General features: G+C 38.4%; 1 protein-coding gene across 1 annotated transcript in view; it reads left to right on the forward strand.

Moving 5' to 3' along the window:
• Positions 1 to 2969: 2969 nt before the first annotated feature.
• Positions 2970 to 25329, forward strand: part of LPXN (leupaxin) — a 34954-nt gene continuing 12594 nt past the window's right edge. Inside the window, exons 1-6 of the mRNA XM_058526816.1 lie at positions 2970 to 3178; positions 7512 to 7669; positions 13008 to 13054; positions 20976 to 21075; positions 24034 to 24201; positions 25131 to 25304. Coding sequence (XP_058382799.1) covers positions 3166 to 3178; positions 7512 to 7669; positions 13008 to 13054; positions 20976 to 21075; positions 24034 to 24201; positions 25131 to 25304 — 660 coding nt within the window. The 5' untranslated portion in view covers positions 2970 to 3165. The remainder of the gene's footprint in view (positions 3179 to 7511; positions 7670 to 13007; positions 13055 to 20975; positions 21076 to 24033; positions 24202 to 25130; positions 25305 to 25329) is intronic.

Genomic DNA, 25329 nt, shown 5'->3' on the forward strand with positions numbered 1-25329 from the left:
CCGCGACGCTGCTCCCCCCGCCCCCCTTGCCTCCCGGAGCGTCCGGCTCACTCTCACTCTGCGCTCCTCTTTCCCCCCTCCCCTCCTCCCGGCTCCGAGGGCGCCCCCCCCGTCCCCTGCCACTCAAAGCCCGCTACCGCTGGCGGCGCGCGCGCGCGCCCTCCACAGACGCTCAGCGGACCAATTGGAGAGGAAGAACGACTTCTTCGCCCCGCCCCTCACGGTCTCACACGCAGCGGCGTACCGGGTTCCCTCCCCCACACCTTCCTTCAGCCAATCAGGAAACGGCTCCAAGGGAGCGCGCGAGGTTTCCTTCCCCGCGCACCCGTTCTCACCGTTAAACGGCTGCGTCTCGCGACAATCCCAAAGTCACCTTTTTTCCCCCCCTCAGAAGCTCAACGCGCGCTAGGGACACCGGGTGGGGCAGGTCTCGCGAAGAGGCTGGTGGGAAGAAAACGCACCTCTTTCCCCGCCTCGCGCGCACCCTGAGCTGGCTGCGCGCGCACCTGCGTCCCTAAGGAACCGCTAATGCCACAACAGCTCTATCCTGCTTCCTTAAGCCGCGGAAGTAGCCTTAGCGTTCTTCTGCCTCCACCCCGATCCCACTTTCCTGTCTGTGGCCTTTCTGTCCCCAGCGCCGCCAGGTCTTGCGGGGAGAAGGGGGAAATTTTTTGAGCTGTCGCTTTTCCTTTAAGAAAAAAAGCCCCGTCGGCTGCCGGATGAAAGTCTCTGAAAAAATGGCGGCGATAGAACAGAGGCGGGGTCGTGAGGGCAAGAAGGACCCGCCCCTTGGCGCATGCGCATGGTTAGCTTGGCCAAAGGCATCCTGGGTGATGAAGTCCTATTTATCCTATGCCGTAGGAAAAAAGATAGGAAACCAGAGGCGGGGAGGATGCTGGGAGCTCTTGGCTGATGCAGGATGGGAAAGGTAGTTTACTCTTGGCGCAGTTTGAGTTGAACTTTTCCAGGGAGGCATTGTTTCCGGGTTAGGCCGCGACGCCTGCGCAGATCTGGGCAGCAGTGTTAAGCCAGTTGCTGGTCTGGTTTCCTTGGGAGGGTTCCCTCTGCTTTTTTACTTGGCTTTAGCGAAGCATTTCTAGGGTGGCCACGTAATAGCCCTTACCTTGGTTTGGTTAGACGGCACTTCCTTTGGGACCGGTTAGTGTTCCTGTCTGCAGTATTCGTCTCGTCATCCTGTGTCTGATCCACTAACCCGTGAGTCCCTGGAGGTCAGGGACTGCATTGGGTTCCGTCGGGTCCTGGGGGCCTAGCACAATTCCCACCACTCATTTGATTCTTAATAAAAGTTAAGAAAGAATTGAGGAGTTGCCTTTTTACTAGACGTTGTCGGGGCCAAGGAGCTGGAATCGGCTGCTTGACTTGGCTGTGGTCCCTGAGCTAGAAGGAAGGGTGAAGGGTTGTTAGCGTGACTCGCGTGACCCTCATGCTCCCCACCCCGGAACCACCTGCTTCTGCGGTTTTTAAATGTTTCTACTGCACAGGAAGCAAGGTCAGAAGAGCAGCTTTGTCAGAAATTACTTTTCTGTCCACCGGCGTGTGCAAACGGGAGTTTCTGTTTGCTCAAATCCAAGTTGCATTTGGTGATGGCCGTGGGCCTCTCCCATTCCTTCCTTTCATCCATTATAATCGAGGATCAATTTGCAGGAATGATTCTTACCCCTTGAAAATAAAGCATCCGGGGTTAAAGCCCCAAAAGAAAGGGATGGAAACAAGATCTGAGGATCCAATTCTAACTTTCACATTAATCACTCAGTTAAAGTTAAACTGCAGATGGAGTCCAATATTTGCAAGCCAGGTGCTGAAGTGCATTTTTCCTTCCGGTATTTTGGCTCAGTTACCACTTAAGATTAGGCAAATGTTTTATATTCTCTATTGAGTGTTTCACACTTTCGTGGGGCTAATGGCATTTCTATTGTAAAAACTGGCATAGTGTGGATGGGAGTTTTTTCAAACCCATCTTTGCAGTGAGCAGACTTTTGGAACGGCACTGACATCCAATGGCTGCTCAAAGTAATGCAGAGTGGGAATCTCCTTTCCACAAAAAAAAAAAAAAAAGTCTTAGTGTTAAAATGGAATAGAGAATAAATTTTTCCTTTAGATCAACCTAAAAAAGACTACTGTGTTGTACAGGAAAGATTACAGACTTTGAAGTTAAATCGGGATTATAGTAAGTAGTGAAGCTACCTGCTAATTCTATTAATTTTAGCAGGTTTCTATTTCTTGAATTTGTTTCACCACTGGTAAAAAAATGTCGGGATAATATCTAGTTTGCAGGGCCATAATTATAGTTCTTTACATACTGCCTTCTCATAGTAGGCCTTTTGTAAATGTTTTACTTCATTCAGGCTGAATAAAATCATAGCAGTAAAAAAGTTGAAAGTTTACCTCAACGTCACTTTTCAGAGAAACTACTATAAGGCAATGTAACGAGGCAGGAATTATGCTTAGTTTAAATGTCTGCGGTTTAGCACCCGGTGTCTTAAATCTTCCAGTTTCATTCATCATGACCCCTGTAGTTGTTTGCATTTTGGACCACTGAAATGAATCAGGCTCTGAGAATCCAAACGTGAATATGCCTCTGCCCTGCCTTTAATGGATCTACAGTCTATTCAGGAAATCAGGTAAGCATATCTTCTTGCTGCAAAATGAATTGGGTGCTGGTAACTCTCATGAAAATTTCATGAAGGGAGCTATGCCTCCATGGTGTCCCAGCTTCACAGAAAAAGAAAAAAAAGCAGGTTCCCTGATGCACAGTCACAGTGGTATACCGATATTGGGACAAAACACAAGTCCAAATCTGCCATTTCCATGAATTCAGGATGAATCCTGGCACATAATAGGTGTTCAAGTTTTTGAAAATTAAATTTGAATCTTTATCACCCTGGCCAGTGCACTGCCAGAACTCAAATCCTGCTACCCACCTTTCTATGTCAGTCCCATTTTTAAAACTCTGACCTACAAAAAAGAAAAAAAAAAACTCACCAAATCAAAAGAGAGGAAGTGCTAAGCAAATACAGGAACCAAAAAGAGTTATAGAGGCTGCTTCACGCTGTCTCATTCAGTTCCTTTGCGGTCCTCTTCTCCAGCACATGCCAAAGCGTTTCCTCACAGCCTGTGCCACCAGAGCATCTTGGGTGTGTGACAATGGAAGAGTTGGGTGAGTGAGGAGCTTCTTGGATGAGAGACTCTGAGGGAATGAAGTCTTGGCTGCCATCTCCATGTGTGGTGGGGTGTACTTGTAGCCAGATGGAGAGTAGTGCTGGAAGCTTGTGTTCTCACTTCTCTCCTGACCTCAGCTCAACCAAGAGTGAAGCATGAGGAACTATGATTGTTTGGGGGAACTATGGGTTCACTGTTTTCAGTGGCACGATAGGCAGAGAATTTGGTGCTAACCATAGAGTAAACTGCACAAATACTTTTGGACTGAATTGTGATTGAAATTGTCATTTTGTTATGTGCATTTTGCCCTTTGGGGGCTACTGGAAATCATAGGGTGGTCACACAGTTGGCAACTGCAGAGATGTGATTTGGAGAGAAAAAGAAAGAAAGAAAAGGGAGGGAGGTAAAGTGTTATGAGGCGAAATAGAAGTATAAGAATGTGGGATCGCAAAGTTTGGAGAAAGGCCAGGATCGTTTCATTTGTTCCACGGTTTAGCATTAAATCAAGAAGACATAGCACTATAACTCCAGTGGTTCTGTTGCTAAGGTTTTTATTCAAAGGAATTCTGAAGGAATAGATTACTATGGCCTGTGAATATGATACCTCCTTCCACTCCAAAGCAATTAAAACCTAGCAGTGAAACTATTGGCCACGTTGCTCAGAGAAATCCCTTATTTCAAACCTGTGGAGTAATGTAAGATTTGTCATTCTTGGGACTCATTCCATATCCTTTGCCAACTTTGTTGCCGGCATCCTTACTAACACTGAGTCACTCAACTTTACCCAGTTTCCAAGCGGTATTAATTCCACAGTGTTGTGGGTTTTTGTATGTTTGGGGTATGTCAAAAGTGCAAACAATGACAACAAAAACATCTCTTGCACATTGTCTTTTTTAAAAAAGTTTTGGAGTGTGATTTGAGAGCTGGGGAGGTAGAAGAAGGAAGAAAGGCAAATTACGGGAGGGAAGAGATGTTAATGAAGATGAAAACATGGTGTTGAATAAATATTGAACTGTTTTGGAGGTAGTCTGTTTTGATACTTGGAGTAGAATATATTTTGGACTTGGGATAGAATCCAAATTCTTATCCTGTGTGAGGGTTAGGGAAATTCACATTTCTGCCTGAGTTCTGCTCAAGTCCAGCTCTGGTTTTTTATTTTAGGGATACTTAATGGCTTTCATGAAATAAATTCAAACGGAAACTAATACTTATTCAGTGACTTAAGCTAAAATTAGACATTTTTACTTATGTTAATCATTTTAGTTTCTGAAGCAACCCTCTGAAATAGATATTATCCTCCTCTTTTTTTTTTCAAATGAGAAGACTAAAAAAAATAAAATAACGTGTTCTCCATCACTTTCAGGAGCACCTGACACCAAAACTGATTAAGCTACAAGGCGTTCTCCTGTTTTAGAAGTGTGTTGGCTCTGGTGTTCCAGCCAGTAGAATAACCCAAATAATTAAAAAGTAAAAAAATAGATTTTCACAGTTTTGCTTTTTCTGATCAGGGTGAATGGTAGAGAAATCGGGTCCAAAAATGTAGGAAGTACCAAGCAGCCTGGAAAGTAACATTCCTGTACGTTATCCAGGTGGCTAAACCTTAACCGCTTCTTCAAATTGTCATCAGTCCAATAGCTACCCAAAAGACTTAGGGTGGGGTTTCCCCCCTTGCGGAGAAATAGCATGGAGGACAGGTCGGCATGACAGGCCAATATTTCCTCTCTGCGATACTTCCTCCAAGATTGGTAGTTCGGACCCACCCAGAAGGCTTTATCTAAATACTCATTATATGGGGATGCTAGATATAGGGGAACCAGCAGCAGACTCTGGCTCTGAATGAAATTATTACAATCCAGTGAGACCCCCCAAGAGACCTCACTTTACCCCTTTCACGTTAACATTGATATTATTTGATTTCTACAGATGAAGGGCTATAGAGACGGACTATAGAGTTTTCAGTCTAATACCCTCCACCACCAGTAATCCCATATTTGTCACACTGAAATTAGTCATCTGCAAATTACGGAATCTGGCAAAAGGCAAAATAATCTTGGGGTGTTAGTGATATGTGCGTTCATTGGAAACAGGAAGAGAAAAGCCTGTTAACTCATGACCCAGAAGGGAGAGTTTCAGCAACTTTGGTTGGCTGGTGCTTCTGAAGGTAACCTTCTGCTCTTCGTGGTATTGTTTCCTCCTCTTACAGAGGGTCTCCTCCTCCCCTAATCTTTATTGTAAATGTCTTTTTTATTTTGAATCTAAGAGGATTCATGACTTCTAGTTGGAGCAAAGCTTAGAAAATAGAAAATAAAGGGGCTATATCTTAGTAGAAGGATACAGAATAAAAATTTGGAAATCAGGAATTTGGAATTCAGTCTGGCTAGCAAAGTCCTGAGAAAAAACGTTTACTTTCTCTTTCTACCTTAGTTTTATTTTTCTTTTCTTTTTTCTTCTTTTTAAAAACTTTTTATTAGAGAGAATTTAAAAATATACAAAAGTAAAGAAAATAGTTTAATGAAATCTGATGTACCCATCAACTAGCTTAAATAGTCATCAGCTCTTGGCCAATCTTATTTCTTTTATACACCCATCCATTCCTTCCACTCTTGGATTATTATAAAGCAATTTCAGACATTATATCATTTCATCTGTAAATATTTCAGCATAACCTCTAAAATACATATATATATATATATACATATACAAGAAGCCATAATACCATTATCACTCACCAAGTCCTTAACAGTAATTCCTTAATTTCATGAAATACCATATTCACACCTAAAATGTTAACAGAAAATTACTTAATATTATCAAATATCCTTATCAAGCCTAAAATAAATTGACGGTATTCACCTAATGTTGTTGCATATCCAGTCACTGTTTAATATTCCTGATTGTTTCTTTTTGCTTATTTAGGATTCACATGCTGAAATTAGTTATGTCTCTCAAGTTTCTTTTACTCTGTGGATTCCCCCTCCATCTCTTTTGTTTCTATTACAGTTTATTTGCTGAAGGGTAACTTGACCTGAGGAGTTTAGCTCAGTTTGCTTATCTCTGAAATGGTACCTAAAATTCAATATTTTTGTGAGATGATTGATTGAGAAAGATCTGTAGAAGATTTCAATTGCAAGAAATGATTAGCTCTTTTCTTATGCCATTGGGAAACACCCTAATATCAAATACATGAAAAGTTGTTTTTTTAACGACCTGTAAAGTTAATTTTCCTCATCTGAGAACTTCAGAGCTAGGCAGATGCTTAGAAATAATATCATCCGGTGTTTTGCAAACTGTTTAAAAACTGTAACCTGTGTTAAGAAATCCACTACAGATCCACTAATTTGAAAATAGTGTTGTAATACAATTGCTTCATTATGTAGATGAGGAAATGGCTTCAGAGAAGAACATGTCATGCCTGATGACCCAGAGAATCCACATGGGAATGGGAACTAGAATTTTAGACTTGAAGTTAGTGCAGGGGCTAGGGATCAGATAGCCCAGAATCAGACAGCCAGGTTCTGCACTGAGTAGCAGTGTGACCTTAAACAAGTTATTTGTTTCTTTCTTGATCTACAAAATAAGGACAATAATATCACCTGCCTCAAAGCATTAGAATGACTAAATGAATTATATAAACTCCTGAGCACGGTGCCTGTCATGTGTTAATTTTTATTACTTATTATTTTCATTATAACAGGTGAATGTGTGATATTTGTAAGGTCCATTGATTTTTCCCAAGAAAACTACAAGAGAAACAAATCTCAACTATTTGGATAGCAACAGCTTGCTTGATTTTGCAATATCTGTTTTCTCCCGGATCCCTTTTTTTCGCCACACCCTAAAAAACAGAATAATTACGTGTACTTTGTTTTGAGAATTTTCTTATGTGCTTGGGATATAAGAAAAAAAGTCATCAGGGTTAAGACTAAGGGTTACTGTCCTAGTATGTTTTGAAAAACTGTAATGTAATTGCTTATATTTTTCCAAAAGGAAAAATCTGTAGGATTTACTTTTTACTAAGAGAAGATGTCAATGAATGATAAAAATTAATACCCTGCAATTTAAAAAGTCAAATTATAGAGCAAGACTATGAAATTGAATGCCATTATAGGAAATAAGAAATAAGATACAGTGTGGTGGAGGCATTAAACATGTTCTGGTAGAATAGACCACATTCTTGAAGTGAAATCAAGAGTAAGAGATGATGTTTGAAAATAGCCTTAACCAAAGAGAAGAGGGAGATGGATGGAGGCACAGTGGAGATAGTAAGAGGATAATTATTCCAGAAGACTTACATATTCTATATTATGATTCTCTTGTGTCTTTTGATATAGATGCCTTATTGGAGGAACTGGAACGTTCCACCCTCCAGGATAGTGATGAATACTCCACCCCAGCTCCTCTTCCCCTGGATCAGCATTCCAGAAAGGAGAGTAACCTTGCTGAGACTTCAAAGATCCTTTCTGTTCAGGATGACACAAGTCCCTTGACGGTAACTTTTCCTTTACTGGAGTACCTTAAATATAGATGTTTGAGTGCATTTCTGAAAATTAATTGTATCTCACATAAAATGACGTGAAAGGAGAATCATATATCCAAGAAAGAGAAAAAAAAAATCCTTCAATGATAACTTAAAAGCGGTTGTTTTTAGAAAAAGGATGAGATTGGAGAGAATCGTTATAGAAGAATAAGCCTTTGAGAAATGAATTTTTTCTGGTGAGGGCATGTAACAGAGACTATTCCGTAATTCACTTAGAATATCCTGATATGTCTGTCTGGGCATCAGAGATGCATGTTGCAGTTTGACTGGAATAGCACTCACTAAGGCCAGAAATCACCTGCAAGTCCCTGTGGGAGCTCAGACAAGTCTTCTTAGGGTGACTTTTTAGGGTCACCACTTCCTAAGTCTTACTTTCTGCTGTATATATTAGAAAATTCAATTATTAGTATACCCAGAGATGATGAAGCTTGAGGCAACCAACACAAACAAACATCTCATAAGAGATAATGTATAAAAAAACTCAAAAATTCAATTTATTAATTTCTAGTTAGAGTTAAAACTATCATATAGAACAGATATTAGCATTTGCTGATATATATATTCCCTTTCTATAGATAAGTTTACATGCATTTACTTTATAATTAGAAAGTTGTTTGATGAGAGTAGAATTAGTATAAGAGGAATTAAGCAGATGCTCTTTAGATCATGTGTTTTTGAACTGTGAAATTCTGATTCATCCATGTACACTACATGAAATCACCAGTAGCACAGACCCTAAATTTGAGCCCAAGGGTAGAGTCCGCCTTAAACTTTTCTTCCCTCCAGCTATATACATACAGTTTTAAGGATGCACATTTGTATCTCTGCTAGGGAGCTATTATCTGTTTTCACTGCTAGATTGTAGCCAGTCACTCCTAACTGGTCTATTACTCTGCTGCCCTGCAATTTATTCTCCAAATAGAAGCCAGGATGATCCTGTAAAACTTAAATCAGATCATATCATTCTTCTTCTCAAAACCCTGCAATGAATTTGCATCTCATTTGGAGTAAAAGCCATGGTCTTGACAGTGACTTTGTGCGGCGACCATATATCTTGGTTCACTTGGAAGAGCCCTGGGTTTATGCTTGTTTTCTTGACATTCCATTATTGGCTTTACCTTTTACCCCACATTTTCCATTATTTATGAAGTTTTGTTATTACTATTTGAGTTAAAGTAAACCAGCATGGGGCCAGCTCCGTGGCTTAGCGGTTAAGTGCATGCGCTCCGCTCCTGGCAACCCGGGTTCGGATCCCGGGCGCGCACCGACACATCACTTCTCCAGCCATGCTGAGGACGCGTCCCACATACAGCAACTAGAAGGATGTGCAACTACGACATACAACTATCTCCTGGGGCTTTGGGGAGAAAAAAAAAAGAGGAGGATTGGCAGTAGATGTTAGCTCAGAGCCGGTCTTCCTCGGCAAAAAAGAGGAGGATTAGCATAGATGTTAGCTCAGGGCTGATCTTCCTCACACAAAAAAAAAAAAATCAGTAAACCAGCATAGGTTAATAGACCTCCATTCGGTTCTTCTGGTTTCTTTCATCTAGTAGCATATAAAACACACAGGCAGTGAACAGAGTTCTTATTTTAATGTAGCTAAATCCAAAAGGTGACTGATGATAACTTGTCTCTAGTTTTCTGATCCTGTTTAGACAAAACCTAACTGACGGCACCCTTTCAAGGATAATATTCAGAGTGCTGGCTGTGAAAGCTAAGAGCTCAAGCACAGCAGTCAGGGATAGCTAACTCCTCTGGTCTTAGGTGGTGGCAGAGAAAATTTTGAGGCTTTTTCCCTGCTGGCCACTTGGTATACCTCCGCTCATGCCTTGCTGTGATCCATGTGGTGGCCTGTGAGATGCGTGGAACCTTCTCGGGGTCAGAAAGAAATAATGGGAAATTGTGGCTTAATGTTATACAACTTATGTTTAGGAAATAGAGGCTAAGCATTCTTGCCATAGAGTGTGGTATAATCTAAATGTTCTTGTTAAAGCATTTTTGTCATTAATTGTATGTGTAACTATTTATTATTTAGTAATTCTTTTTAATTTTGGAATAAATGCGTATAACAGAATTAGGCTCAAACCAAAACCAAAACTGCATGTTTAATTTTCTCAATGAAGTTTGATGACAATTGTGTAGTTCGCACAAAATATTTTTTAACATTTGTCATCCATCATGGGGGCAAATAGAAATATCACTGCTTCTTTGAAAGCCGGAAGACACCAATAGGGTGAAGAAGCATTATTAGCATCTACTTCAAAAGTTAATATTTACAACGAATGTGCCTGAGGATGACAGTTCAACATGTGCAGCTGCAGGAGGTGTGTTTATATGTCATCGTGAAGCACATCTTTCAGTTTATACCAAATGACTCTTTTAAATCAATTTTGCTCATTTTCAATTTCAAGTTTTCTTCTCCTTGTAAGTAAAGTGAGCTGCTGATGATTAATGAGTTGATTCCTTTTGCAAACCATCAAATGTCAGATTGATTTGAGGCCTCAATTAGAGAATTTTTTAATTCCAAAATGGTTTAATTTTTTCATCTAATTCAAGGGATCAAAAAAAGTTTTAGAAGTTCATTCTTCTATCAAAAATGAAACATATGACATTGTTAATGCCTTTGTAAATTTAGTCGAAATGTTCAACAATGAAGATAAAATGTTGTTTTTAGAGGGTGATAATGTGAGTACAAATTTCGATGGAGCACAGCGTTGTGGTAAAAACAATGTTCTTACATACTTAAAAACCTATGGAGTGGAAATATACTTCGAATTGGTTATGATGTGTACAAAATTCATGACTGCATCTAAACAGGTTGCAATATTCCACCAATCAAAATAGAAACTAAAATTGTCAAAATTTGCAAATATTATGTATATATATACATATACACATATATATTATATATATGTATACACACATAATCAGGTATAACTCATCTACAAAACTTTTGTAACGGAAGCTCATGTTGAATCCAAAAATATTTCAGCATGGCTGCATGTATTTTCTCTTTGTATTACCTCTCATCAATTGGATTTTAGAAAAGCCTGAGCGTTTGAAAAATCATTTTGTATAGCAACCTAAATTTAGGTCGCATTATGTGCAAAATCAGTTAGAAATGTTTAATCAAATTATTCGATGAGTGAAGCATGAAAACTCAGCTTTTGAAGCTTTTAGCAAGTTGCAATTATGTGAAACAAAGCTTGTAAAAAGGAAGAAGCTCAAATTTCTCCCCACAAAAGCTGGAGAGGAATTGAACAAATCAAAAGATGAGAGCTCAAAAGGTTGAATTACCTAATTTGAAAATTGTGCTTTGGAAAAATCTTGACTTTGACAGAGCTCCTAATTTTAATTGGATAAATTTGTATTCCCCGTAAGAATGGAATGAAATTGTGAAGGCCTATGATTTTGCTGTATCTACGTTTGATGAAATCTTAGAAAGGATCATGAATAGAGACAGTTTAAGAGCTCTGTCTTGTAATAATATTATTGAAGAAAAGTGCTCTGAATGGAGACAGAAATAGAGCCCTTGAGAAAATATTGGGGCTAAAATATAAAAAAATAGAATTAAGAATATCCTCCTTTAGCAGAATTTGCTCTGAACTTATAGGTTCATCAACACTAGAGAGGGAGTATTTTCTCAATTAAAAATATTATGCTCAGGGCTAGCCAGGTAGCATAGTGTTTAAGTTTGCGTGCTCCGCTTTGGCAGCCCAGGGTTCTCAGGTTCAGATCCTGTATGTGGACCTACGCACCCTTTATCAAGCCATTCTGTGGCAGGTGTCCCACGTAAAATAGAGGAAGATGGGCACGGATGTTAGCTCAGTGCCAAGCTTCCTCAGCCAAAAGAGCAGGGTTGGCAATGGATGTTAACTCAGGGCTAATCTTCCTCACCAAAAAAAAAATATATATATATATATATATATATATATATATATATATACTTTACAGAGAAGCATCAGTTAAAAGTGTCAACAATTTCAAATGTATTAACCATAAAATGCAGCTTTGAAGAGCACAATTTAGTAAAAAATATGGAAATAAATAAGACCATATTGAAAAAGACATTTTTCAGAAAAATTTCCATGTCACAATATTAGAGACAACAATGGCTAAGTAACTAATTAAGGTATATAATTATTGTGTTATTTGTAAATGTTCCAATAATCAATATAAAAGATTTTTAAAAAATATTTTGCTTTAATGTTCATAGCTATAAATCATTTAAAATATTCTAGAACATTCTATTGTGAAAATAAGTTTCAAATAGAATTATTTTATAGGTACACCAATATAATAAAATCAAAATTTTGGTCAATAAATACATATTTAAAAAATTACATAATATTGATTTTTTTAGTACCCTCTTTACTCTCAGAAGTGTCCCAGTTGGAACAATAAATTATATGGTCACCCTACCTGCATGATCTGGCCCCTTTTCCTCTTTGCCCCTGTCTCACTGGTTCACTCTGCTCAGGACACACTGGCTTCCTTTCTATTCCAATGATGCTCCAGAGTTCCTCACCCTGCTGTTCTTTCTACCTGTACCATGTTACTCCTGATATCTACATACTTTCCTCACCTTACCAGCCCTTGGTGAGTCCTTCCCTGATCAAGATATTTATAATTGCCATCTCTCCCCCATTTCCTATTTCCTACACCCTGATTAGTTCTACGTATTAATTAAGTTATTTTTTTACATATTAATTTATTATCTTGTTCTCACCACTACAACGTTAAGTCCAGAGTAAACAATTTTTGTTCATTTGTTTCATTTTGTTTTTTTGACTGCTACGTCCAGCCCTGGCACATGACAGGCACTCGGTAAATGTTTGTTCATTAAATAAATAAACTGCTGGCCAACTACTCTTTAGAGTCACACATTATTTCTTTTGATACGTTAAATTTAATCCTGGTATAATCTTCCCCTAGACACCAGCCTGTCTAGTTAAAGGAGCTTTGCTCTGACTCATTTTGTTTATTTCTTATCTGGGTACCATGACTTCTCTATTTGAGTGCTTTTAGGGTGGGGGGGAGTGGGGGGGCCGGGCCGGGGGTGGGGAGCTTGCTATTATTTGTTCACATGCTAGCTACTCTGCCTAGAACTTGGCCTTTCTCTGTGGGATGGCTGGTGTTTCTCTGCTTTGTGAAAGGAGATCTCAGAGATATGCTAGTTATCGGTCCCCTTTAGAAGCTAAAAACATCCTCTAACCCTGGATATAGCTAAGCGCCAACATTCTAAGAACTGAAATTCATTATTTGCTTTTCTCTGTCACTTATGTCTTAGGTGCAGCTTGTGTATACTACCAATATCCAGGAGCCCAATGTCTACAGGTATTTTTTTTATTAAATTCTTAAAAAAATTAAAGTTATAAGGTAATTGTTATCTGTCTGTGTTTGGACAATAATTTACTTTGCAAGTGTTTATTATTAGAACTCCTCCTACTCTCCTCCTCTTTCCATAGTCTTTGAGCAGAGGTGGAATTCTGCCAGGCTGACTTGGCAGTTTTTCAAGGTGCCTGGCTTCTAGATGAGTGTCCAGGCTGGTGGGCTCTGCTATTACCTTCACCACCTGAAAAAGTATAAATGGTCCAAGTCACTACAGATGTTTTGGCTCAGCTATTCCAGATATCATGCTCCAGTTCACAAAAGAGAAAAGACCTAAAGAAATTTCAGCAAGTTGCCAACAAAATCAGAGCTAGAATCAGGGCTGAGCTAAGACAGTGGGTCTCCAAGGCAGGCTAATGAATATATACTTCTTCTTTCTATATTTACTCAAAATTTATCTAGTGAGTGGAGGAATTTCCTTTTAATAAAAGTCATATTGACACAGATCCACGCACTAAATCATTTCTACTGACCAAAGCAGAATTGACTATCTGAAAAAAATCAAAAGGCTACTTTTCTTGTTCTCTCTTGAGTTATAGCTTGCAATTTTAAAAATCAGACTTCTGCAAAACACATTAAAGGGTTTAAAATATGGATAAAAAGGCTCATGCTTGGTAAAGGGTACAACACCACACCTAATTTGGTTTCAGAATTGCAGCCAGTTGCTGTGCACACACACCACCAAAATAAGGGAAAGACCTGTGCTGTCCAGAAGTCTTTTTATAACTTCCCACTTCAGGGCACTTTCCACTTTGCTGGGAGTGAGGCCAGTTTATTAACACATATTGCCAGTTTATTCAATTTCCAGGAAGTTACCTGGTGGGCATAACCCCTAGACCTCTCTGTCCTTCCGCCTTGTAAATAAATCAAAACAACAACAACAAAGCAATGCCTGGTACACCATAGGCTCTCAGTAAATATTTGGTTCTTTAAATTTAGGAAACCAAGACTTTAATAGAAATACTAATGAACACATGAACATATAATGTGAAAATCAGCCCAACTGACAGCCATTTTCCTCTTTCTCTGGCATTGTGAGCAATTGATGGCATGCCGATACTAACTTACTGACACCTCCTCCCCCATAGTATGAGTCTTTGGCCTATTTCCCATCAGACTCGTTTCTCCCTTTCTTGCTCTGCTCTATATTGGTGGTGAGCTGACCCCTCTGTATGTTGGATTTTCCAGGCTCCAGGGTCTGTTGACTTTTGCTGGCTTTAACCAATGGGAGGCACTGTGCAGAGACTGGAGGATGAAAGGCAGGGAGGTTTAGGACATTTGCTCCCTCAATCTCTCTCTCTCCACAGTGTCTCTGTCAGCAGTTATATCTCCTTTATGGCTTCAGCTGGAGCAAAACTGGTCTGCTGCAGTTCCAGCTTATGCCTGTTGACCTGGGCCCCTGGGCTCTGGTAACTTTGCCTCACTTCTTTGTCCCTTTGGCCTAATGGCTTTCTGCTGTGGCTAATCTCTGGGTTCCCTCAATGTCTTCTGTTTGCTTCTTAGCTTTCCCATCACCTGTGTAATCAAATTTCTGGATTAAATTCCTTCTGTTTACTCCCAGTGTTTGTATTTTCCTGAGTGGACCTTGACCAACACACTTCCCATTACTGAATGATCCTTGCTGTGTAGGTCTGTTTGGGAGAGTGATATGAAATTCAGGTGACCCAGTAGATATGTAATAGACTGATACAAATCCCTGAGACTGGTATAATTCAGAGCCCACAAGGCTGGCATGTACAGATAGAGCATGAGACTCAGAAACTAGATTCCTGCATTCTGTTTCCACCATTTTCTGTGGCTTGCTTGAGTGAACCGAACATTGCTTTCAACCTTGAAAGGATATTCAATATGAGTTGTGAATATAGCAATGTAATAATATTTCTAAAATAGTTATATATCGATAGCAATATAAACGATAATTTTGAAATATGTCTTTTACATAAACAAAAATAATTTCAGTAAGAATACAGAGAAATAATTCACAAAAATATTACAGAGGAATGAATGGAGAAAAAAATCCACCACAATGAAGCCCTTCACTTGAGAAGTCTGGATTCTTTTAAATGCATCTCTTGTGATTTGTATTATTAGAATCTCTGAGTCACGAAATAAGTTGTGGCTGAGGGCATAGCAAAACTATCATCTTCAAAAGTTCAGGGGACAAATCAAAGGAGCTATGACTTGAAGTTCCTCTCTTTTCAGGAACGTTTCCTGTAGTGATGTAATCATCAATTCTTCGAGGTCTCTCATTTCTTGTTTAGAGTGTCATATTGTCAACTCAATTACTGTTAAGGTATCGTGACAATAATCTATTTCTCTTTATACACTGCACCAGGAGTTTAGTTAGAAACCAGGGAGAATTCTTTGAATAAACACAAGTATGCCTCAGCTGTGAGATGGACAGGATTATACAGACCCAAACAAGAAACATTTTTTCTGCGCTGAGGCGCAGGGCAGAAGAATGTGCTCACAGTGCAGCTGCCTTTTGTACTTGTAAGACACATACCTGTGGCAACAATTACTAAAGGATTATGACTGTAAAGAGTTGTGAAGGAGAGCTCCTCTGCACTTTCTTGGGGACCTCCAAGGACTTACTCAGTCACTTGCATACTTGACCATTTTTGTTCCCAGATTAAAAAGAAAAAAAAAAATTTTACATCTGGCAGGAGGCCATGTTGTACCTAAAAGACAAAGTCTTTAAGAGAGGAAGATATCCACTTTCCTCCTACATTTTTCCTGGTTGATAAATACATAAAAATAAGTAAAGTAGTATGTTTATGTTTTTGATTTTAAAAATACGTTTAGTGAAAGACTTAGAATATTCGGTTTTATTTATGGCATGGTGTGTGTGTGTGTGTGTGTGTGTGTGTGTGTGTGTGTGTGAGATAGAGAGAGAGGGAGAGAGAGAGAGTCAAAGTCAATGTCAGTTTGGTGGGTTGTTAGCTAAGCTCTTTTGGTTAATGTTGGTTACAAACTTACTCCAGAGTTATTTACCTGTGTATGATCCAGTGATTCTACTTCTTAAAATTTACTCTATGGAAATAGTCAAATATGAGTGCAAATATTTATTTAGCAGTATTTATTATAACAGCAAAAATCAGAAAAAGTCTAGGTGTCTGAGAATAAATGATTGGTTTAATAAATTATGGTACATTATACATTTGAAATTGATGTAGCCATTAAACATCACTTTGGAAGATAGTTTAGCATGGTGATAAAGAATAACTCTGTTATTTACCAGCTGTATTATGTAGAGCAACATTTTTAACTTCTCTAAGCCCCATTTTTTTCATCTGGGGTTGACAATACCTAGCTCTTAAGGTTATGAGGATTTAAAGAGGACAAGTGTAGAACGCTTTACAGAGTGTCTGGCATAGTGTAGACACTCAATAAATGCTACCTATTGTGGTTGCAAAGGGTGGATAAGGATATGCATAAAGATATGAAAAAACGTTCACTTTAAAACATGAAAAAAATCATCCTAGTTTTCTAAAATTATACACAATCAGAGAAGAGTGTACTGATATAAGCCAACATGTCCAGACTGATTAATTGCCTCTCAAAAGGGGGATTATGTGTGGTTTAAATTTTTCTTTATATTTCTCTGCAGTTTAAAATTTTTCTACACTTATATTAGTTTTATATTTAAAAATAATTTTAAGAAGAACCACAACACTTTGACTATATTAGTGTAGTTTACTAAAGATTGTTTATAGAGTCATTGTGTATGAATACGTGCGTGTTTATACATGAGGATTGAACTACTGATGGATGCCCCATATGCCACCCCTACCATCTCATCTGTTGGCCATGTACATTAGCTCTTTTTCTAGTATAGATGACCTTTGTTTTAAAAATATAACTTTAATATACAATTATTTTATAAACTCATGTATATGAAAAAGTCAAAGAAGTACTCTCTGTTCAGTATTGCTGTGAACCTAAAACTGCTCTAAAAATAGTGTTAAAAGACAAGTTAAAGAATTCAGATTATATAGACTCGAATTCCTCTCACCACCTATTTGCCAGCTCCAAAGATAACTGTTGTGAGGTATGTCTCCTTACAGATCTTTGTGTATGCATATTCACACTTATGTATATGTGCTTATATATTTACATAAATTGAAGGATATTTTTCATATTGTAGTGGGCTTTGCTTTTTTAAGTTAACAATGTATCCTAGAAGTCTTCCTTAATTCCTGTAAATCTATATCTGCATTCATTTTAGCAGTTTCGTGGTATTCTATAGCATGGAGGAACCAAAATTTATTTGACTATGTCTCCATTTATTTTATTTTTAATTTGCTCATGAGAACTGTACTGTTTTTATGTTTTAAGGAACATCCTTGTACATATATCTTTATAGATATGTCCCATTTTTCTGTAGGATAGAGTTTTGAAAGTGAAATTGCTGAATCCAAGGATATATATGTTTGAGATATTGATAGATGCAGCCTTGCGAAGGATTTTATAAATTTACATAGCTACCCATGGTGTATGTAAACGTATACGTGTATGTATAATCCTGACTTTAGCCGACACTGCATATTGTCAGTCTTTCAAAATTTTGACTAATGGGTAAAAATGGGTATCTCACTGTTTAATTTGCATATTAAAGATTGAGATTGAGCATGTTTTTATATAGTAATAAACATTCAAATTTCTTTTTCTGAAACTGGTTTTTTTTTTTAAATCCTTAGCTCAGGTTTCTGTTGGGTTGTCTTTTTATTATTGATATATTTATTATTGGTATATAGACTTTTTAATATTTGAATATTATATTTATATTCTAAATATTTATTTATGTTTAAATTTTTTAAGATTAGCTCTATTGATATTTTTTTCTTTTTTGACTTCATTTTAGAGTTTTATACCTTTCTTAGGAAAGTCTTCATCACCCCAAATTATAAAAAATATCCTCCATTTCCTTCTAGAATTTTTATGTTTAAAAATATTTATATCTTTAATTCATTTAAAACTTATTCATGTGTATTGTGTGTTATGGATCTAAATTTATTGCGTTCCAAATAGATTGTCACACATTTTGAGTCAAATAGTCTGTTTCTGATCATTTGAAATGCCACAGTTACTGTATGCAAAGTACTCATGGGTATAGTAGTCTGTTTCTGGGTTCTCTGTTCTACTCCTTTGATCTATTTGTCTGTTTCTTTGCCAACATCACATAAATTTAATTATTGTAACTTTATAGGAGAGCATGTCTATTGGGACACATCTTCTCTCTTCATATTTTTTTTTCTTCAAAATTGTCTTTAGTGTTCTAGATCATGAATTTGAGCATCAGCTTGTTAATTAACTTGAATAATTCTATTAGAGTTTTTATATGTTACATTGAATGTATAGTTTAATTGGGTGAAACTGACATTATATTATGCATCTTTATTTATGTGGGTCTTTTTTTACTTCTGCCAGTGGTTTTTCTACATAGAAGTCTTACGCATCTCTTATTAGATTTATTCTGTAATATTTTATAATTTTTTTGTTGGTATTGTGAACACGTTCTTTTTTTCCCATTTAGTTTTCAGATTGGTTACTGCTGGTATATAGAAAAGATACCAATTATTTCATTTTATTCTTGTATCTAATAACCATCCTGATATTTTCTCTTCATTCTGATAGTTGTTAGATCATTTACCTTACATTTTCTAGGTAAATGATCATACCATCTATTTAGAAAGAAATAGAAGTGAAAGTGCTTTGCTTTTTTCTTTCAAATATATAAATCTCTTATTTTTACTTTTTAATGCATTTGATAATGCATTCTAGAATAATATTGAAGACCAGCAATGATAGTAGGATCTTTGTCCTCTTCTCTTAATTAGAAATGTGTTTATTATTTCACTATTAAATATGAGGCTCGTTATAGATTTCTTATAGACATATTTTATCAGGTTATGGAATTTTTATTCTTTTCCTTGATCTTCAACAACAGGAAGAGTGGCTGAATTTATTTTCATTGCTTTTCAGCATCTACCAATATGTTTATAAAACCTTTCTCTTATTTGTTAGTATAGTGAATTATATAAATCCTTTTCCTAAAGTTGAACCGTCTTTGGATGACTGGTATAGACACTACCTAGCCATGACGTTTTTTAAACACATTTCTGCTATTTTTATTTAAGCTTCTCTCTCTCTCTCCCCTTCTGTCTCTCCCTCTCCTTAGTCTGTCTTTCTGTCTGTTTCTCTCTCTCTCTCACACTCACACATACACACACATACACGCTATTTTCTCTTTGTCTGGTTTTAGTATCAAGTTTCTGCAATATTCATAGAACTTATTGGGTGATTTTCCATATTTTTCTATGTACCTGAAAATTTATACAATGCTTCCAAATAACTATCAGTTTTTTGTTTTGTTTTCTGTTTCATTAATTTATGTTTTTACTCCTGTTTAATTATTCTCGTTTTTTTTTTTTTTTAATTTTCAGACTCTTGAGTTGAGTATTTTGTTTATTTGTTTCTGGGCTTTCTTTTTTTTTAAGGAGGATCAGCCTTGAGCTAACATCCATGCCAATCCTCCTCCTTTTGCTGAGGAAGACTGACCCTGAGCTAACATCTATTGCCAATCCTCCTCCTTTTTTTCCCCTTTTGCTCCCCAAAGCCTCAGTAGATAGTTCTATGTCATAGTTGCACATCCTTCTAGTTGCTGTATGTGGGACGTGGCCTCAGCATGGCTGGAGAAGCGGTGCGTTGGTGTGCGCCCAGGATCCGAACCCAGGCCACCAGCAGCAGAGCACGTGCACTTAACCGCTAAGCCACGGGGCCACGAAAGCCTCTGGGCTTTCTTATTTTTCAATTTTTCAATATTGCACATAAGTCTATTTATGTATTTTCCTTTCAGTAACATTTTGCTTTCAACTCCAATGATGGTATGTGTATGTGTGTGTGCTCTCGCTGCTATTTCTAAGTAGTTTGAAAATTCGGTTTATTTTCTTCCTCATCCCAAGCATTAATTAGAAGTATTTTATTTTCCCTTAAGTGAATAGATCCTTTTTATGGTTAATTTGTACTTTCATTCACTGAAATCTAAGAATATGATCTGTATGGTTACTTCTTAGAATTTATTGAGCTTTATTTCATGTCCTCATACATGGTTAATTTTACTAATGATTGTGCAAGCACTTGAATAGAATCTATTTTGTTTCTTGGGTCCAAAATTTTATTGATCAATAATTTATTCAAAATTATATGGATGTGAAACCAACATCATATACATTATGCAAACTCTATCAGGGGTCTGCGAACTTTTTCCGTAAAGGGGAGATGATAAATGTTTTAGGCTTTGTAGACCATAAGGTCTCTGTCACAACTATCCAACTTTGTAGGAAAGCAGGTGTAGACAGTGCGTAAATGAATGGGCATGGCCAAATTTTGCCCTTGGACCTTAGTTTGCTGATGCCTGTTCTATATTCTGATTTATTTTTTGTCCTTTGCCTGACAATTACTGAAAGAAGATATAATACTTTATAATTTAAAAAAAAAGAGTGCTATTACAATAAAAAATGCACATTGAGCCATGGCCTTAAATCTCTTTTCAGAGGCTGCTTTGTGCCTGGTTGTTGGGAGAGAATGGCTGACCAGTTTCATGTACAGCAGTTTTCTTCATGCACTTGAGAACAATAGTCAGTTTATGAGATGACCAGACGGAGACATGGAGACAAAAGGCGGGGAAATCTTGTTCAGATTTTTAGTCTAGTACCTATTTTTTAAAATATGTCCTCGCTATCTATAGTTTTACCCACATCTAAGGGGTTAATAGTTAAAACTGCATTTTCTGGTGTTTTATGTGTGGCTTAACATTTATTTGAGTTTTGATGTGTTAATATGATATTTTGTTTTATCCCTATAGTGAGATCCCAGAGCCAAAGGAATCACCACCACCTCCTAAAACCTCAGCAGCTGCTCAGTTGGATGAGCTCATGGCCCACCTGTGTGAAATGCAGGCCAAGGTGAGCACAGTCCCTGTGATAAAGCTTCCTGGGTTTATCTCTGTGGAACTCAGCTCTGCCTTCCCCCTTTAGGAACTCTTCTATGTTGTCATTCATTTTCCCAGACTAAATTTAGTTCAACAGATGAACTCAACTTTGTGGTATGTATTATCTGGACACAAAAGATAGTGTGATACAGCCTCCAATCTCAAGGAGCTTGGAGTGTGCTTGGTAAAATGAAGCATAAGCCTCTGTAACATTTACAGAATAAAGACAGGTGGTTTATCAAAATATATGGAGCAAACATTAGAGATGTGGAGAGGTCAAGGAGATTTTGTCAGAGGTGGGGATGGGATGTGGGATGGACTCTGAAGAATGGAAAGGGTTCGGATGCAAAGAGATGAGAGAGGAGGTCCTTTTAGTTGGAGTGAGCCCTGAGAGCATCAGCATCTAAGGCTGGATGAAGTGTGGCAGGACTATTAAAGAGACCTGCCTGAGCAGGATGGAGGAGACCTGTGGGCAGACTGGGGCAGAGCAAGGGAGATCAAAGTGTGGCTTTGAAAGTGGGAAGGATGAGGAGTCCTAAGCCCCATATTCAGATAAAACCCGCCTCCTTGTTCTAGCCTCCAGAGCATGAGTGGCAAGCTCATGTGGTCTGGCAGGGAATAGAAATCAGAGAAGTTGACTTAAAAATGTATTAAGGGAAATATCATCTAGAATTCTTAAGGCAGAGAATCCAACCATTCTAAATGGTTTGGAGGATTTGATATGCACTCGTCAAGTGACTATGAAATAATTTCAAGGCAGTATATAAAAATGTGTGTGGTTAGGGAGGACAGGAACCTTGTCTTTGTGGCTCACCTTTGCCCGATGCCCAGCACAGTTCCTGACACATTGTGAATAATACATACTTATTAGAGGGATAAATGAATAAATGTCAGAAACAAATTTTTCTTTAATGTTTACCATAAAGCTGCGTGCATTCCTCATAGCGCTGTATATCAGAAACTACTATGAAAAAATCTACCTTAGGAGTTTTGATTGTGTTGTGTTTTCTAATTGACGTAGCATGTCTTGGTTTATTTACATTTAAAAAACATCTATTTTTTGAATAGGCCATGCATTCACATTATACAAAAATGAAAAGTACAAAAGTTTGCAGTGAGCTGTTTCTCTATCAGCTCTGTCCCCAGCTGTTGGTTCTGTCCCCTGGAGGTCATCAGTATTTCTTACATATCCTGAAGTATTCTGAAATATACAAGCAAATCATTATAGATGTACATGTAGATGTAGATACATAGATTTATATATATATATGTGTGTGTGTATATATATAAAATTGTTTTGTACTTAATATTGGTCGCCTTTTCAGGCCTTTGAGACCTTAAGCTTTTGAACACTAATCTCTTCAACATTAGCTAACATTATATAATAGAGGAGGAAGGAAATCTGTCAGATAAAAGTTTCTTGAAGGGAAATGAGAATTTTTGAATAGTGAGATAATGTGAGGTTATGCCTGGCAGTAAAAATAGGATATAGAGGCCTGAAGGCAGACGGTAACAGATCACATTCGGGAGACTGCAGGGAGCCTGGCTGGCCTTGAACAATGGAGGCTTTTGACTAAGTAATAAAAGATGAGATTGGAAAGGCAAAGTGAAGACAGAGGATGGGAGTCTTTGAGTGCCTGTCTGATGCATGCAGATATGATGCTGGAGGCTGTGGAGATCAGGATCAGGAAATATTAGGGAGATGGTAGCAGTGCCCCGGTTGGAAAGGAGTTGAGAGAGATGGAATCAGGACATGAAGTGATGAAGGACAAGTTGGGCATCTTTTTTTGTAATTTGAGGCTTTTCCTTTGAATGGTTTATAATAACTATTTTGGAGTTTTGCTTTAATAAATCCAATCTACCAGCAAGTCTTATCTGACAACTTCTCACCACCTTCTCCCCTAACACCGATCCAAGTCATTACTTCTGGTTTGAATTGTTATAATAATCTCCCTCCTAACTAGTACCTCTAGTCCACTCTTGCTTGTCTGCACTTAATTCCTCACTCAGCTACCACAGGGATCTTGTAAATCAGATTCTTTCACTCGCATGCTTGAAATCCTCCAATGGCTCCATCACCCTTGGAATAAAACCTGAGTTTATTGTGAAGGCCTGATGCAATCTTTGCCTCTCTCCATCATCTTCTCCTGCCGCGCTCAATCTTACTCCCTCTGCCCTAGCTTCAGTGGCCTTTTTTACTTTTCTTCTAATGTACCAAACTGTTTCCTTCCTCTGGGCCTTCCTTCCCTCTGGAATGCTTTTCCCACAAATATCAATATTTCTGGGTCCCTAAGTACATCACTCAAATATCTGCTCAAATATCACCTCCTTAGAGGGCCTTCTCTAATCACCCTCGTCTGAATCGATTCTTTCTCACCATACCACCCTCTGTCACTTCTATCTTGATATATAACATATCTTCTCTGTGCCTGACATTACATCATATATTTACTTGTTAAATTGTTTATTGTCTATCACCCAGAGAATGTAAACTCCACGAGGGCAGCACTCAGTTGGCCTTGTACACTGCTCTATACCAAGAGCCTAGAACAGTGATTGGCACAAACTAGGTGTTCAATAAACATTGCAGAGTAATGGAATAAAAAGATATGATTAACTGTTGACATATGGTCGTCATAAGAACAAGAAAAGGTATCATCTTCATACACTCAATTTCCTATGATCAGAAAAGATTTACAAATGGAGGAAGATTAGTCAGATTTCATTTGTCCTGAGGAACTTAGAATGAAAGGAAGATGAAAGCATTTTTACTGGTGTTACAATATGGGATTCTTTCATACCTTGGAGAAAGGTTAGGGAAAGACTAAAGGATCAGTCAGTAGAGGTGAACTTATAGGATCATGCAGAAGATGACAATGAGGGTAAATGTACATGAGACTGATTCTCTTCATGGTTCTTTCCTTGGTACCAGGCTGCAGTGAAACCAGATGTCAGCAAGAAACACTTACCAGACAAGCAGGGTGACAAGCCTTCCCTGGACTCAATGCTGGGGGGTTTGGAGCAGGATTTGCAGGACCTTGGAATTGCCACAGTGCCCAAGGGCCATTGTGCTTCATGTCAGAAACCAATTGCTGGAAAGGTGGGATGGGCCATGATCTTGGTCCTACAGCCATCTGTCTGTGTGTATGTCTGTCTCTGTCCCACCAAAGATTGCTCTATCTCCTCGTATTCTAAGACATTTTAGTAATAGTTAATAATAACTGATCCCTTATAGTGCTCCAGTCACTGAGCTAAGCGCTTTATAAGTATTCTCTCATTTAATAGTCACATTAGCCCTTCAAGGGAGACTCTATTATTGTGCCCTTTGTAAAGATGAGGAAACTGAGTGCTCAGGGCTGTTAATCGACATGTCCAAGGTCTAGTAAAAGGTAGAGGTAAGATGTGAACCTAGAAGAATCTGACTCCCAAGTTTGGGCTCTTAACCATTTTTCTGTACTGCCTTTACTGAGAGGAACTTCTTGCTGCTTCCTCTGTTCCGACATTCCTAGTCTAAGTTAATTGATTATAGTTTTCAGCTATGCTCAGCTCCAAATCATGGCCACAGACACCTGCTCTACATCATCCTTCACCAAAATTGTAATGGGAAGGGCTTTGCAACCTGATTCTGCATGGGGCGTGAGATGAGATGTTCAGACCTGAGGAATAAAAACTGTCATTTGGCCTTTTCGCCTTCAAGGGATCCCTTCCATGCCAAGGCTGTAGTATCTCTTGTTGATCACTCCTGTGCTCTATTTTGTTTCTCTCACCCTCTGGGGCAGTCTAGTGATAACAGACATTTACAGGGTTTTGTTAGCATAATCAGTCCGGAAACTGGGCACTCTTTTACCATCCATAAAGCACAGACAACAGATTGCATAGGTAGAACCTCAGTCTAGGCCTCAGTGTTGTGTGACTCCAGGAGTGTCATTGACAAGAATACTTGTGAAGAGTGCCCTCCAGAGTTGTGCAACCTGTAGGCCCTAGAGCACCCGACTGGACTCCCGTGCCAGGTCTTATTTCATCCTCTAGGTGATCCACGCTCTAGGGCAAGCATGGCATCCAGAGCACTTCGTCTGCACTCACTGCAAAGAAGAGATTGGCTCCAGTCCCTTCTTTGAGCGGAATGGCTTGGCCTACTGCCCCAAGGACTACCACCATCTTTTTTCTCCACGCTGTGCATACTGTGCTGCTCCCATTCTGGATGTAAGTAAATCCCCCTTCCTCCTGC

This window comes from Diceros bicornis, chromosome 31 (genome assembly GCF_020826845.1).
Source record: "Diceros bicornis minor isolate mBicDic1 chromosome 31, mDicBic1.mat.cur, whole genome shotgun sequence".
NCBI classification, from domain to species: Eukaryota; Metazoa; Chordata; class Mammalia; order Perissodactyla; family Rhinocerotidae; genus Diceros; species Diceros bicornis.